The following is a 16,983-nucleotide window of genomic DNA, read 5'->3' as shown; positions in this document are numbered from 1 at the left end:
ATTACATACATACATATATACAATAAATATACCACAGGTAGTACGTGATGTGAAAGGAGGCCCTGGAGAGCCACTGCCAGTCAGAGAGACAATCTTGACCTTGAGATGGACTGGTTGACTGACTCAGCAAAAGGCAGCTTTGTGAGTGCCGTGTAGCTAAGTACATGTTTCTGTGCACGTTCTGAAATGGAGCAGTGCTATCCTAAGCAGAGTTTTCAATGGACAGAAGAATGTAAGGTTTCTAGACTTTTTTAGCAGGATGTGCTAGCCCTTGTTCAGAGTTTTCAATGGACAGAAGAATGTAACTTTGCGCTGGATGGCACGGTAAGGTTTCTAGACTTTTTTAGCGGGATGTGCTGACCCTTGTTTGGCATCTCTTGGAGGTGGGGGAGGGAACGGAAATCAGTAGTAGGATAGTTTGCATTTCAAAGGCCTGTAATTCAGTCATTGCCATCTTCAAATAAAAAGATTGTGTATTATCGGGGGTGTGTGTGTCCAAAGGCTTAGATAGCTCCTGCTGGCAAGAGCTGATTGCACAGGCTCGGTTGCAGCTTCAGATGTTCATTTTTATTAGTTAGCTTATTTATGATGCTTGCAAGGCCATTTGTCCATTCCTGCCTGTAGCTGCTAGGATATAACACATAAAGGTGTCTGGATCTAGGATCAGGGTTGGTGGAGGAGTGGCCAGTTCTCTTGCATTCGGTAATCAAGGTGTCAGCGTTCCTGCATATGTGATTCTTTTATCTGCAAGGGTGTTCTGCGACTGGCTGAACATAGGAGGCTGCCCGTGCAAGAGGATGACCCTTGGCTATTAGTGTGATGATGACGAAAGCCAGGGTGACGTCGCAGTTAGAGTGTTGGACTGGAAGGCCTGGGTTCAAATCCCATTCAAGCCATGAAGCATATTGAGTGACCTTGGACTAGACACTGTCTCTCAGCCCACCTAACTGCAAAGGGTTGTTAAAATAACAGAGCAGCCATGTATACTGCCTTGAGTTCTTTGGAGGAAGAAGAGAGATCAGTTATTATTTTTGTGTCCCTGTTTTCCTCCAAGGAGCTCGGGGGCACCGTACCTGGAAGTTAAGCCCCATTTTAGGGCCCGGCACAGTTGAGGGGTCTACTTAAGAGTTAGTGCCTACATCTTGAGCTTTAGCGTCACGTAAGTGTTAGCACCACTGATCTTATCAGAGGCATCATATCAGTTCCATGTGTTGTGGTTCCCAGAATCTCCCATGATGGTACAAAGGCCATTTTTATGTGTCCAGTACCACCCCCATTCCCGATACAAAAAGCTATGTGCAACTAAGAGATCTGGATTGTGGTGCATTTCCTTCCTCCCCTCCTCAGTAAGGCCTGCGGTTTGTTTTTCCCCATGAGAGTTTCCTGTGTCTTTAACAGTTGTGTGACAAACAGAAATTTAGCAAACCGTGGCTTGGATCTGTCAGAAGTTTCCCTCATGCGCTAGGATCCATGCGTGAGCGGAAGTATAAAATAAACCTCACTCTGGTTCCACTTGTGGGAGTTATAGCATGAGCAATTTCTGGGCATTGTAAGACGTAGGAATGAAACTGACAGGTGTTACTGGACTGTGCACAAGCAGAACTGCAGTTATCCTGTTTGTTTCTCCTTGCGCATTGCTGGATCCGTGTTTTCCCCAGCACTGCCAGTGTAATGACAGGAAACGCTTTACTTGCTGAATGTCTCCGTGTGGATCCCTGCTGAAGAAAAAGTTGGCAACTCTTAATAAGAACAGCAATTATGTGAAATCTAGCAATGTTCCGCTGCTGGATGATTCTCCGTCTTGCAGCAAGCCCCAAGGGGGAACATGTTGTGTCCCAGGGCCTTTTTATTTTTCTGATGCTAGCAAGACTCTCTCAGCATCCATTTAGGGACATTTTAGAGATGGCAGAACTTGGTCCAGCTCTTATTGAGATCAATCTATTGATTTTCACAGACAGCTAAATCAGACTATTAATGGCAAAAGAGATGGAGGGAGGGAAAAGATACAAAAGAAAACACCGGAGGGTCTAAATATGCAGAACTGTAGTTTTGCTGGATTTCTTACGGTGCCCAAAACAAATAAGAATTCTTCCCGTGCATTTTTGTAGGCTGTTATATAGATTCCAACCCAAATCTAGATCAGTGTTTCCGAAATGTTTGATGCCTGCATTGTACTTTTCCTGAACTCGGACTTGACACACATCTTTCTTACATTTATTTACTTAGGTATTTATATCCCACTGTTCTCTCTGGTGCAGACCCAACACAGTTTATAGCATTTAATCTCCCCACCTCTGGTTTATCCTCACAACAGTCTTGCGAGGTAGGTTAGGCTGAGAAAGAGTGACTGGCCACTGGTTGCCCAGAGAGCTTCTATGGCAAAGTGGAGGTCTGAATCTGGTCTGGGTCTCCCAGTCCAACACTCCAACCATGACACCACATTGGCTCTCAATACAGGAATTTCTGTTTATCACACTATTATGCCGCCCTTCCTCCAAGGAGCTCTGGGTATCATACCAGCCCCTCCCGCACTTTTCTCCTCACGACAGTTCTGTGAGGTAGGTTTGGTTGTGAGGTAGTAACTGACCTGCGATTACTCTGTGAGCTTCATGAGTAAGTGGGGATTTGAACTGGAGTCTTCCTGTTACTATTACAGTCTCTTCATCTGCTTCAAAGGCACTGGTAAGTACCAGTTTCTCCACCAGCCCTGTAGCTGTGCCTGTAACGCTAGCCTGCTGTGTAGAAATCAGCGGGTGATAATGGGTGGATATAACCAGCTTGTCACGGGAAATGCTGCATTCAGGGTAACCGTGACTGGTTCAGTGATATCCTGTGGTTGCTGTTGCCTCACTCCTAGGTATCGACTCACAGGCCTGATGTAAAAGTGATGCTAGTGGGCTGAAACGGCTTTCCCAATGCAATTTTGTGTGGGCTCGTTGCCTCATTTAAGCTGGGCTGCCATCCATGCAGTGCGGCTATGCGTGCTCAATTAGTATGCCAGGTCAGCACCCGCCCAGTCTTCGGTGTGCTTATTAAGCGAGTGTTGCGTCTCTCTGCATGGATAACAGCCCAATTTAATTGAGAAATTGTGCGAGTTCACGCTTGCACAAGATGAGTTTCTTTGCCTTGCCAGAACGAGGGTGAAATCAGCACTCGTCCTGTCGCCGTGAAGATGCTGGAAGAGCCTCTCCCTGCTCACATCACTGCATTATTCTGTCACTACTTCCTTGTTTCTTGCTAGGTGCCGCTTCCGTGGCAAACGGGATTTCTCCCCCTCACCACAGTGTGCGCATGTGCCGGCGGGCGTTGGTGCGCATCCTGTGGAGACTTAAAAAACCCCAAAAACATCCGGTTTGCGACGGGACATGGGCGGGCACCAGATGCCACGGGATTCCAGTGGAAACGCGATCAGACGCCCACCCTTGCCGCGCGTTTTCCAGAAACTAGCAGATCAGATGTACTAGTTTTTTTACTCCGTATCTTCAACAAGAAGCCACGGGTTAGCCACGGGTGCACTACGCTTCCCAGATGTTTGCGGTGTGATCGCGTCCGGAAAATCAACCTTTCATCCGTATCTTTAGCGTGGCAAATGCTCCGTGTGAACGGGGCCACATTTCGAAACCAGGGACAGGAAGTGAAGGGGGTCAGGTAGCCAGGTCTGGGTTGGGGAATACCTTGAGAGATTTTGGGAGTAGAACCTGGGAAGGGGAGGGACCCCAGCAGGATACAATGTGTTGGATATTTAGCAGAGTGCATAAAGCGCAGCAGAAATAAAGCAGCCACAGACATGTGTGTTTAGCTTCTAAGAAAAGTCTACTAGAAAAATAGGGAAGGGTTCCATGGAAAGCAAAACAGTAGTAACAGTCTAACAAAATCTTTCTAGTTCTAACTCCATCTTGTTTCTTTTCTGTGACTAATGAGCTGTGCTTCTTTCTGTCTGAGTTTGAGAACAAAGGAGAGGAAGTTCCCCCCAAAGGCTCCACCCCCTGTGTATGTGCTGAACAGCATGTGCCATCTTCCAATATATTGATTAGCCAATAGTCAATCTTAAGGTCACCTCATTAAGAACAATACCTCCCCCCCCTTGACGGGAAGATTCTACTCTACATCTAATTGGCTCTAAGCTAACTAGCTAACATCAGCATACAGAAACAGCAGCTTAACTCTTTCATGACTGATGAGATGACACAAAAAACCCAACACCATGCCATGGAGTCCCCCCTCCGTAGCAGCCGTTTTCTCCAGGGGAACTGGTCTCTGTTGTCTAGAGTTCGGTTGTAATGGTAGGAGATCTGTAGGCCCCACCTGGAGATTGGCAACCTAGAAGGGGAGAATAAAAATAGATAACTTCTGCAATAATATAGTGACCAGTGGAGATGGCCATTTCAGGGTACTGTTCTGAATGAGGGGGAGTCACTTGGCACCGGTCCCAGTCATTATATACCATGAAAAATGCCAGTTGGAAATCTTCGTATTTAATTTTACCATTTTAAAAAAAGAAAAGGTCTCATTTTACTTTCTAACAGTCTTCTTTTGTTGATTGATATTTTCCGCGCAGGGAGCAACGTGGTGATTGGAGATGTCTTAGTCCTTCTCGGCGCCTCGTTGTATGCCATTTCGAATGTGAGTGAGGAATACATTGTGAAAAATCTGAGCAGAGTGGAGTTTCTAGGAATGGTGGGCTTGTTTGGGACTATTATCAGCGCCCTGCAGCTGTAAGGATCAGTTATATGTACTTTAATTCTAACTAAGAAAACCATCCCTATCACAGAATGCTTTCTTCCCTTTCCTGAATTGGTGGGCGTGTTGTTAATCTATTGTTAGCCTTGCAGCCAGCCTATTGGGGAGCACAGGTACCCTCAATAGGATTGCCAGGCCTCTACCTGGGGATTGCCTTTGAATTCAGACTTCAATTGGGAGATGTGGCAGCCCTGGTTTCTTCTCATTTCCTTCCTGGCTGTTCTGTCCATGTCCTCCACTTCCTGTAGCAAGGAGGACATTAAATTACAGGGGGAATTCCTTGCAATACGGCAGCCTTGAGCATTTGTATTTTTATTTAATTGCCTGACCTGGCCCAGTACCTTCTTTTCATAGCCCAGAGGTGCTCATTTTGTGGCTCACGGAGAGCCACATTTGCAATTGCCATCAGCCAAAAGAGCCACATTTACTTCCATCCCTGGGATGAGGCTTGCCCCTCAGGGAGCCTCACAGCTTACCTGTCCTTCTGCCGATGGCCCTTTTAAGGTGGGAGCCACCTGTCAAACACAAGCACCTGCAGGCGAGGACCCTGCCCACTTTCCTGAAACATGGCGTAGGTGCCATATTGGGGAACAGCACTCAGAAGAGCCACAGGTGGCATGCAAAAAGCCACATGTCGCTCCAGAACAACATATTTTTCTTTTTCTTTTTGTAGCTAAGATGCTGACCATGCTGCCCAGTGGAATTCTAAGTCCTGTAAATGGTTACTCATGCAGATAATAGCCTAGGCCTTCATAGAAGGAACCCCAGGGTCAAAGATTATTTGTGGGATTAATCATTTACATCTTGGGGCCTTTCTTTTCTAGTTAATGGTGCCACCTTTTGATGGGGGTGGGTGGGTACTGTGTCTTGAACAGATGGGCAGATACCCACCAGCATGATGGGAAGAAACCCAACAAAGAGATGCTCTTTCTTCATAATGGGGACAGTTTCTTCTACTGACTTCTGCCCCATTATTTGGCTGCTAAAGCCACAGAAACCTTATCCTAGAAAAAATGGGCTCCCTGTTTTTGAAAGGCAGTTTCCCAGTGACATTTAAGCTATGGAGTTAATCCCAGAATTTAGTACTCTTTCTTGGGGTACTATGCCAAAATAAAGATTAAATGAGATTTAGAAGGAGAACGGGTTTGTTAATGGTGACTTAAGGATTATTTAAAGCTTTAGGCTGCAATCAAACAAACAAGCGTTAAAGCGCCTCCAGTTGATAAGTTAACAGGTTTAACGGAAAAGTGAACTTAGAATTGCAGCCTTCATTTTTTTCTTTTATAACTACACTTTTATTTCCAGATGCATTCATGAAGATGTAGTCAATTAAAACTTATATGATCGTCTTAAGATTCCTTTCAGGTGACAGGCCTACTTACAACTAAGAATAACTGTGTATCAGTGTGTTCAGCGTATATTAACTGTATTTTCGAAGGAAGTGGTATTGACTCTCCCTTTGGAGCGATTCATTTGATTCACAACGCAGGCCTCTGCATAAGATTACAGTTGCATCCCATAGAAGTAACAGAGGCTGGGGTCACACACACACGAAATGATCCACTTTCAGTGCACTTCCAACTGGATTTTGCCAGTTAACACAGTAAAATCCAGTTGTAAAGTGGATTGAAAGTGGATTATTTAGTGTGTGTGTGTGACAGCAGCCGGACTGTCTACATGCAAGCAGGGTTTGATTAAACCAGAGTCAGTAAACCAAGGTCTCTCCAGTCATTCTGAACGTGGAAAGCCAACATGGTTTAGTGACTAGACTAGGACTGGAGCAGCCCAGGTCTGAATCCGCACAGAGCGTTTTCCCACATATGTTATTTAGTCAGTTGTGTATCCCTATTGTGTCTTTTTTTCCTTTTTCACAAATGTTTTGCGCCCTCTTGTGGCTGTTTCGATCTTTCCTAGCTGTTTCTCTGGTGGGTTTTATGAGCACTCTTAAAAAGGACTTGGAGAAAACCTGGGGGAAAATCATTGGAAAATCAGCAACATCTACAGGGTGCAAAACATGTGCAGAACCTGACACCCCCACCCCCCCAGTATGGGCACACAACTGATGGAAATAACGCATGTGCTAGAGCCCTCAGCTGTGAAACTTATCAAGTAATCTTGGGCCAGTCAGTTTCTCTCAGCCTGACCTTCTTTCTGGGGCTGTTTTATTTATTTATTTATTCAACTTATACCCCGCCCTCCCCTCCGAAGCAGGCTCAGGGTGGCTTACATAAAAGATAAAAACATGGTATGGATGGGAAGAGAGTCATACATGCTGCTGTGAGCACCTCAGAGGAGGGCAGGATGAAAGAAAATGTGATAAGATAGAATGCAGCCACAGCTTGTGTAACAGCCCCAGGGCTACCTTTTCAGTCCTCTTAATATGAAAGTCTGCCTCTGTAGCCCTGAGAGTCCCCACTTCCGTTTGGCCAGCTCTTACCGACCCTCTCCTGGGTTTCCGTTCTCCTCCAAGTCTGCTTTCTTTATCCACCCACACTTCTCACATTTTCCTCCTGAGAAACTTTCTTGTCTGGGACACAGTTAAGAGACGAGCAAAAGACGAAGGGGGAAAAAATACCATCTCCTCCAATACTATCTAGCCCATTAGTTAAGATCTGCCTCTCAAGCCCTGCCCTCTCTGCCTCCACCTTCAGAGGTGATGCAGGTGGTGACTAGAGACAGGGCGCTTTCTGGGTTTTTTATTATTTACACAAACAAAACAAATGCCAACAACAAAACATAACAAAACCAAACCGTCTGATAACCTCATGTCCAATATAAGAGGTGATACCATCATGTTATGGTGATGTTCCAACCAAAAAAACAAAACAGAAAAAATATAAACCAATACAAGAAAAATCATGACTAGATAAAAAGGAAGAAGGGAGAAAAGGGGAGTGTGTGTGGAGGGGTGCTTCCATCCAAATTGGCTGAGATTTTACATAATTTTCATTGTTTCCGTTTGTGAGAAATAGTATCCTCTAAATATAACTATTCAGTGCCTTATTCAAATTTTCAGGTAAGGGTCTCCATCCATTAAAGAAAATTCTTTAATGAGCTATAGTCTGGAAATTCCATTAAATAAATTATGAAACTATTCCAAATTATCTTAAAATCGTCTTTCTTTTTAATCTAATCTGATTTGTTAATTTTTCAAGTGCTACTATATTCCTTAATTTATCACGCCACCTAACCAAGGAAATCTCTTTAGCATTCTTCAGCACTGAGCAATAAACATCCTAGCTGCTAATAAAAGAAAGTTGATAAGTGTTTTTTGTTTACATTGGGAGTTTTGATTGATAGTTGAGCAGAGCAAGTTCAGTAGTAGGTTTTATTTGTTCCTGGGTTATTTTAGCAATCTCTGCAAATATTGATTTCCAAACATTTGCTTTAACTGGACAAGACCACCATATGTGAATAAATGTCCCTAGTTCACCGCAACCTCTCCCAACAGTTTTTACTGTTTATTTTCATTAAGTGTGCTAATCTAACTGGAGTGAAATACAACCTTTGAGACACCTTTAATTCACGCTCTTGTAAACTTCTTGAGATTGATTTGAAAATGTTGAAATATCTGTTCCCAAGTCCTTATCATTAAATTTAGTATTCAGTTCTGTTTCCCAGTTCTTAATGGTCTGCACCGGAGTTTTTCCTTGATTTAATAATATCCTATATATTTTAGTAATTAATTTCCCCTCCTCGTTATCTATATTTCGAATTTATTCTTCAAATTCAGTGAATGGTCTGTTTATTTCATCTTTGGTTTCCTTCTTTTGGAGAAAACTTAAAATGTCCCTTCAGGAACCCTTCCTTCAATCCAGAGTTCACTGGTATTATTTAAGAGCATAATATTTGCATCCATTAATGTTACTTGATTAAGAAAAGTATCTCTGGACTTGGGACCATAATTTTTTGCTGGAACAAATTTTGAATGGTACAAAATGGCGGTCAGTGGAGAAATTAACGGTGAACTCGCTTTCAACCTCCATGGCCCTGTTTTGGTCTGGAGGAAATGGAAAAGGATATTATACCCACTTTTGGAATGCCTCCCCTCTCAAGGCTCGCTTGGTGTCTACTTTACTTTCTTTTAGGCGCCAGACCAAAGCACAACTTTTTACCCAGGCTTTTTTTAAACTCAGGTGTTTTATCTTAGCAGCTTTTTAAATGGCCTGCTTTTGTGTTATGGATAGTTTTTATGCTCTTTATGTCCAGTGCCTTGTTTTAATACAGTTACACTGTATTAGCCAGTTTGGTATAGTGGTTAAGTGTGTGCACTCTAATCTGGGAGAACCGGGTTTGATTCCCCACTCCTCCACTTGCAGCTGCTAGATGACCTTGGGCGAGCCATAGTTCTGACAAGAGCTGTTCTTGAAAGGGCAGTTCTTGAAAGAGCTCTCTCAGCCCAACCTACCTCACAGGGTGTCTGTTGTGGGGAAGGGAAGGGAGAGGAGTTTGTAAGCCGCTCTGAGACTCCAAGACCGATTTCACACAAGAGCTGCACCGCAGTCGCGCCTTCCTTTGCCCCGCTTCTATTGGTCAATTTCCCACTCGAAGCCGTGTGGCTGCGTTTTGACCTGCGGCTTTGCCTGATTTTCCCCGTGGTTTTGTGATCCTGTTTTTTGAGGATCACAAAATCATGGGGGAAATTGGGCAAAGCCGTGGGTCAAAACGCGGCCACGCGGCTTCGAGTGGGAAATTGACCAATAGAAGCGGGGCAAAGGGAGGCGTGACCGCGGCGCACCTCTTGTGTGAAATCGGTCCAAGTGAAGGGCAGGGTATAAATCCAATCTCTTCTTCTTCTTCTTAATTGTAAGTCCCTTTGAGTCGTACTTCAAAGAGACAATATATAAATATCCTAAAACAAGAAGCATTACATGGGAAGGTGTAATCCTCCCACACTAGGCAGCCTGCCAGCTGACTGCTACTGAAAACAGCCGGCCAAGGGAAACTTTGGCCTGAGATGAAGCTTATTGATCAAGGATCTAGGAAGGGATCATTATTTTTTGCAGGCTGTGTCTTGACTATATTCCTCTCTTGCTTCTCTGAATCTGTACAGTCTGAGGAGCACCTGAGGTCACAGCTGGACAGTATGGTGTCCCTGGGTCCAACCTGGGATGCCACGGCTGTTTTAGAGCCAAACAGGGGCCTTTTAAAAAAATCCATGAGGGCCTGCAGCATGGAGGGACACCCCCCTCCGGTACCTTTTCAGGTACTGAAACAGCCACAGGGCGTGGGGCATAATGCTGCACCCCCCAGAGACCAAAACGTGAACTAACCTCACAGTTTTTAAGTTTGGGCTCTAAGATGTCACTTTGGATGTTGTTTCCTTTCCTCCTCTCCCCTGGGCTCAGGCAAACTGTTGACAACGTGGTTGAAAGGGCATAAATCTTATGAAGCACTGCAGCCTCTTGGATATTTAGACAGAAGGTAAATGTGTAAGTTCCCAGAGAAGGCATGAGCCAGCAGTCCACCTCCCTCTGTCACCTGCTGGGGCAAAGAAGTCTCTGGGTTTGCCACACACCGGTAGTGGTGGGGGAGGTGGATTTCTGGACCGATGAGAGAACAGATGGGAGGAGCTATGATTCCTCTCCCGCAGCATTGGGAGACTTGCAGTGCAAACCTGTACTTATCTACTCAGAACTAGATCCCACTGTTTTAATGGTGCTTGTTCCCTGGTAAATGGGTGCATAGGTGTGCACTGAAAGGTCCATGCCCAGCACCTGAGATGAGAGCTGGGAGCCATACTTCTATTCCTCCTGTAAGCCCTTTGATGGTACAATCATCCAGTTAGGAACTTGAAGAGATAACCCAATCTCCAATAATCAAGGCCTTGTTTATATAGGTAGAAAGATGCATTGTTTTAGTGGATGCTGGATCGGGTTAATCATCTGCTATTACGAATGTTAATAATTGAATATTACACTATGAAAACCACATTGCAGAATATTAATATTGGTGTTATTCTTTTTGTTCTTCTTTCCTTTCTTCTTGCCCTCTCTTTAGAGGCATTGTGGAACATAAAGACATAGCTAATATTCAGTGGAACTGGAAAATCGGTATGTGTTACACCAAAATGCTTGTGCTAACTGCTTTGCACTCAGCTCTGGGGTGGTCCTTTTGTATTCTGTGTTAGTTAAGTTTTATTACCTGGCCGTAAAAAGTGGATGGGAGTAGAGCGTGTGGAGGCTGACTTTGGCAGAGCTGACCACCCATTTACCAGGCGGGGGGCTCTGAATCCACATATACTTCCCCCACTTCCAACTCCCTTGATCAGTGCTACCAAACCTTAGGTCACATCCACTAACTTGTTTCCATTGAATTTTCTTCCAATGAAGAAAAATTTCCATCTATGGAGAATGTCTTTTGCCGATGGAGAAAGATTTTTTTTTTCCTGGGAACTGGAAAATCGGTATGTGTTACACCAAAATGCTTGTGCTAACTGCTTTGCACTCAGCTCTGGGGTGGTCCTTTTGTATTCTGTGTTAGTTAAGTTTATTACCTGGCCGTAAAAAATGGATGGGAGTAGAGGGTGTGGAGGTTGACTTTGGCAGAGCTGACCACCCGTTTACCAGGCGGGGCTCTGAATCCACATATACTTCCCCCACTCCCAACTCTCTTGATCAGTGCTGCCAAACCTTAGAAATTTCCATCTATGGAGAATGACTTTTGCCAATGGAGAAAGTTTTTTTTACTGCTGAAGGGTAGCATTGGCTGCAATTTGATGGAAAGGAATTAACTGGATTCAGCCCTTTTAGATGTGCGACGGATTGCACAGAAAAACTTGTGTGATTGGCTGCTCTTCACTCCAGGGCAGATTAACTCCTGACCTCCCCAGTCTCTCTGAAACAGCAGCATTTTAAAAACTGCTTTTCTGTGCAATTCATCACAACACGTTAGATAATTTTGCCTGTTGGATTAAAACCAGTGCAACTTTGATGTACGTGGCTTACTCTAGGCGGCACTCAGTTTATTTGAATTTTATTTAACCTGACCTATATCTGACCTGGATGGCCCAGGCTAGCCCGATCTCATCAGTTCGCAGAAGCTAAGTAGGGCTGGCCCTGGTTAGAACTAGGATGGGAGACCACCAAGGAAGCCCAGGGTTGCTACGCAGAGGAAGGCAATGGCAAGCCACCTCTGAAGTCTCTTGCCTGGATAAGTCAGTTGCAACTTGATAGCAAAAAAAGAAAAGAATAAATTTTGTCCTGACATGGATGGCCCAGGCTGGCTCAGTCTTATCAGATCTTGGAAGCTAAGCAGGGTCAGCAGCACCAGTGTTCACACTTGGATGGGAGACCACTAAGGAAGTCCAGGGTGGCTACGCAGAGACAGGCAATGGCAAGCCACCTCATCATTGAGAATCCTGTAGGGTTGCCATAAGTCAGTTGAGATTTGATGGCATTTTACTCACACATTTAAGAACATAATAAGAACATAAGAGACGCCAATGTTGGATCAGGCCAAAGGCCCATCCAGTCCAGCACTCTGTGTCACACAGTGGCCAAAAGTACCAGGAGGTCCACCAGTGGGGCCAGGACATTAGAAGCCCTCCCACTGTTGGACCCCCCCCCATTTATTTATTTATTTATTTACCCCGCCTTTAAGCATTTAAAACGTATTTCTAAAATAACATTGGAACCCCAGTGAAAAAACTGAAAGCAAAAGGGGCATTAAAATCCCAGCTTCCTGCCCATTTAACTGTGGCACTCCAAAGATAGCCCAGGGAGAAGGGTCTCTTTGGTGCCTCTGGAAGATGTTCAAGCAGATCACCTTAGTCTTTAGTAAAAGGGGCAGCAGGTCAGTCTCTGGAAGTAGTGTGGGGGGTTTCCTTTGGCACCCTTCGCCCATGAGTTTAAAGGCCCCCCCAAGAACACTTGTCCTTCCCATTTGCCCCTTTTCTTATTACTGGTTCCATGTCTTTTGATGTCAGGATGCTGTCTTGCCTTGCAGTCTTGCTCTTTCTGGCTTTTGCCCTCTGCATGTTCGGGCTGTACAGCTTCATGCCAATAGTGATCAGAGTTACCAGCGCCACATCTGTCAACTTGGGCATTCTGACAGCTGACCTCTACAGCCTTTTCTTTGGACTCTTCTTGTTTGGCTACAAGGTGAGCATCTTCTGTTTGCAGCAATGGGTGAACATCTTAAGCAGGTTTTGTATCATCTGTGCTCAATTAATGAAAATTCTGCAGCTTCGCAATCCGAAATCTGTGCTGAGAAAAGCATAATTCTGCTCAGTTTATGAAGCATCTTTTATGCTTTTATCGGTACTCTTTCGCATAATTTATTGCAGTTTTTGCCTGAGCATGTTAAGAATTTGTTTCATTGAAGTGGGAAGAAGGTTGAGTGTTAAGTTCAGAGATGAGTATTGTTGACGCGTAAACTAATGTTATTCAGACAGCACACTGAGATAAAGCGGTCATGTGAAACGGGAATATTATGCACATTCCGTTGTGTGTGTGCGTACATCTTGATTACCTGTTGAAGAAATACTACTCACTGCAAAATAGCAGTTTAAATATATATTTTCGTAATACTACATCACGACTGTTTTCTTCATTCTCTGCATCCTTCCCGTGATCTCTCTGTTGTTTCTACATGGCCTACATATCAACAGATCTTTGCAGGCATAAGGGCTAGAAGCTTAGTTTTCGAAAAACTGTAACCTAAGATTCATAAATATATATTTTCGTAATACTACATCGCGACTGTTTTCTTCATTGTCTGCATCCTTCCCGTGATCTCTCTGTTGTTTCTACATCTTTGCAGGCATAAGGGTTGGAAGCTTGGTTTTTTAAAAAACTGTAACCTAAGATTCGCAAGATGCTGAATTTTATTCTCACGGCCCCATGTCATGCTTTTTCTGCCCTGCTACAATACTGTGGTGTACATCTATACAGCCACAATTTTAACTGCACCTAAGTTGTGAACTTAGGCAGATCATGAGAGGGAGGGCAGGAAGGGCTGCATCAGTGCTTAGTTCTTATGGCCTTTCTTACACGCCCAGGGAAATGCTGAGCGACACTTTGGGGTCAGGAAGCAATTTTTCTCTAGGCCAGTTTGGCCCCCAGTGATCCTGGAGGTTTTTTGTCATCTTCGGGGCATGGAACAGGGCTCACTGGGCGTGTGTGTGTGTGGGTATTTGTGAATTTCCTACATTGTGCAGGGCTTTGGACTAGATGATCCTGGAGGTTCCTTCCAACTCTATGATTCTAATGGTTTTATTAGCAACGTACAAAGGCCATCACCTGATTATCTCTGATGGGAAAGCAGCTAACTCTGCTGGGTCTGATGGCTAAGCAGCTAATTGCTCCTTTTCAGGCCAAGAGCAGTTAAAATGTCTGTTTCATTTCCACTGCATGGAGGGAGCTCTTCAATGGGGTTGCAAAGCCTTCCTGGGGGTTGGGGTATCTGCTGGAACTTCAGGACACTAATCAGTGGCGGAACATCCAGGACTATCTCAGCTAGCAGATATCGGGCCATAATACTGAGAGACTCCGGAGGATTTGGGCATAGTGACTGTGCAGTCTCTGGAGGATTTGGACATACTGTGCAGTCTTCCATCACCCATCTGAGAGTCAGGCTGTGTCTTTTGCCTGCCGGGGGATACTGACAAACAAGGCTGGTATATCTTGTGTCCCCCCCTCCCCAAGTCAAATGCAGCCCACTATCCAGGGCTCTGGCCAGGATGTGGTGTACAGCCTCACCTGGGTTCACTGTTTTGCCCCACCTAAAACTTTTTCCAAACAACTCCCATCATTTATGTCAGGGCAGTTCCCCTTTTTAGGGAATGTAGGGGTGTTTGTTGTTGTTGTTGTTCTGAAGTATGGGGGGGAATTATCCTTTAGCAGGGGATTCATGGCAGCATACATAATTCTTCCCTCCATGTTATCCTCACAACAACAAACCTGTGAGGTAGGATAGGCAGAGAGAACACTAGCCAAAGATTACCCATCAATCTGCTATGGCAGAGTGGGGATCTGAACCTGGGTCTGTGGTAGAAGAGCAAGATTCGAGTCCAGTAGCACCTTAGAGACCAACAAGTTTTCCAGGGAGTAAGCTGTTGAGAGCCAAGCTCTAATGAGCCAGTTTGGTGTAGTGGTTAAAGAGCGGCAGGACTCTAATCTGAAGAACTGAGTTTGATTCTCCATTTTTCCACATGCAGCCACCTGGGCAACCTTGGGTCAGTCACAGTTCTCTCGGAGCTGTTCTCTCACGAGCAGTTTCTGTCAAGAGCTCTCTCAGCCCCACCTACCTCACAGGGTGTTTGTTGTCGGGAGGGGAAGGGAAGGCGATTGGAAGCTGCTCTGAGACGCTGAGTGAAGGGCGGGGTATAAATCCAATTCTTCCTCCTCCTCCTCCCTCTTCTTCCTTTTCCTCCTCCTTTTATCTGGATGGCCCTTCAAGTGTTACTGGACTTGAATCTTACTGATAATTGCTTTCCACATCATATTATCTGTCTTACATCACCATCTTCATGCAGGTCCTTATGTTTGTATGAAAAGAGGTATTATTTACCTACAATGTATGTAAATACACCACACACCCACATAATGTGCATCTTGTGTAGGACCTTGAAGCTAAATTTCCCCTCTGGTGGTCTCTTGAAGGCCTGTAGTCCTGCTACAGGACCTTACCGTAGTACATGTTCAAATGTCACCTTCAGTGGTGGGAAACCCATTTTCCACATTGCGTTTGCATAACTGACTTGCTGGAACGGCCTTAAGGACATGCAGAGAGCATTCTTGCCTTAAGAAGCTTAGCTTCATTACTCCAAAACATCATTTTTCCCAGCAGAACTGCAGTTGATAAGCCTGCATGCCAGATCTGGTTCCAGATCCAAAAGACTTGATTTGTTTTTTTTCCTTTGGCTCTGGTGCAAATGGATAGAAGCCTCTCACCGTGTTTCTGTTTGGATTTGTTCCTTTCAAGAGGCTGGTTTTGATGTCATATGTTTTGAACCTGATACAAAATAGGGATGGTGGAAAGGAGGGGAATGTCACTCAGTGCTACAGCTTTGCATTCACAAGCTCCCCGGGATCAGTCTCGAGCACCTTTACTTAACAAATCTCCATCGGCAGGACTGAAAGGACAGCTGCTTGTCGAAACAGACAAGGCCCGACCAATGCTCTGCCATAGTTTGTCTGATATATGTGATTGTATGTAATTTTTACTGCACCAGTTTCTATTAGTATGAGTATGAAAGCCTCTTCGTTTCTCAGGATTGCCTACTTTGTTTCTGTCTGAGGAAGAAGAGTCGTGTGTAACATAAAAGCTTATATGCTCTTAAATCTGCACAATTTTCCCCGGTCATCCTGACTTTGTCTTACTGTGCCATCCTATGCAGAGTTACCTCCAATCTAAGCTCCGTGGGTTTAACTCTCCATAGGATTGCACTGCTACTTTCTGAGAGCATCCGAACAGCTACCGGCTTACTCTGAAGATCACATTTCGGCTTTACCTGTGCCCAGGGGGGACAGCTTATGTGTACTGGTTGTGGCATTCGTACCCTGGGTAGGGGAAACCGTAGGACAGATTAGGTTTCCTTTCCCCCTTCTCCAGTCTTCACACCCCCTGGGACCTTATTAATTTGATCCACTGTGCTTTTGATCACTGGCAGATCAGCCAGCCAAGGGACCTTGTCAGCCAGGCGTTAGATTTCAAAGAGAGGCCTGTAGGGTGTATCTGGACAGGGTTTCCCGTGGGAGGTAAAAGAACTGCCATCTTTCATCCATTCTCAGTAATAGCTTCCACCTTGGGTTCTGGATGGGTTCCATCAAAGTCTCAGCTGAAGTCAAGGGGGTGGTGGACAGAGAGAGAGAGAGAGAGAGAATACCCTTTCCGTGCAAGCGGAACGGAAGGGAGAGGGAAGCCCTTGCGTGCAGTCACCCAGGCCTGCACAACTTGTGACTCACCAAGGCAAACAGGGCTAACTGGCTACCTGGAGGCACTGTGGCTCAGTGGGTAGAGCAATCTGCTTTGCACACAGAAGGTTCCAGGTTCGATCTCCTGGTAAATAGATCTGGAAGACCTCTAGCCGAGACCCTGGAGAGCCACTTGCAGTCAGAGCAGACAATACTGATTTCCTTTCCAAAGCTGGATCTTATGTTCAGTTTAGGAAAATGGGGGTTGGGGGGGAGGTTGGAAAATCGATCCTACCCCCAAATCTCTGGCAGTTGTATCACTAATGAGCATATATGAATGCACAAAGCTGCCTTGTATGTTGAGTCATGCCAGGGGGTCTGTCTA

The 16,983-nt window shown here is 45.0% G+C and overlaps 1 protein-coding gene across 1 annotated transcript in view; it reads left to right on the top strand.

The window, feature by feature from the left end:
• The window catches only part of SLC35F2 (solute carrier family 35 member F2), a 40,358-nt gene that overhangs the window by 20,846 nt on the left and 2,529 nt on the right, over nucleotides 1-16,983 (top strand). Inside the window, exons 5-7 of the mRNA XM_015408763.1 lie at nucleotides 4,559-4,715; nucleotides 10,741-10,793; nucleotides 12,688-12,842. Coding sequence (XP_015264249.1) covers nucleotides 4,559-4,715; nucleotides 10,741-10,793; nucleotides 12,688-12,842 — 365 coding nt within the window. The remainder of the gene's footprint in view (nucleotides 1-4,558; nucleotides 4,716-10,740; nucleotides 10,794-12,687; nucleotides 12,843-16,983) is intronic.

The sequence above is a fragment of the Gekko japonicus genome, unplaced genomic scaffold (genome assembly GCF_001447785.1).
Source record: "Gekko japonicus isolate JY-2015 unplaced genomic scaffold, Gekko_japonicus_V1.1 scaffold2828, whole genome shotgun sequence".
Classification (NCBI taxonomy): domain Eukaryota; kingdom Metazoa; phylum Chordata; class Lepidosauria; order Squamata; family Gekkonidae; genus Gekko; species Gekko japonicus.
Note: the sequence above shows the minus strand (reverse complement) of the source record. Positions and strands in the feature narration are given on the sequence as shown.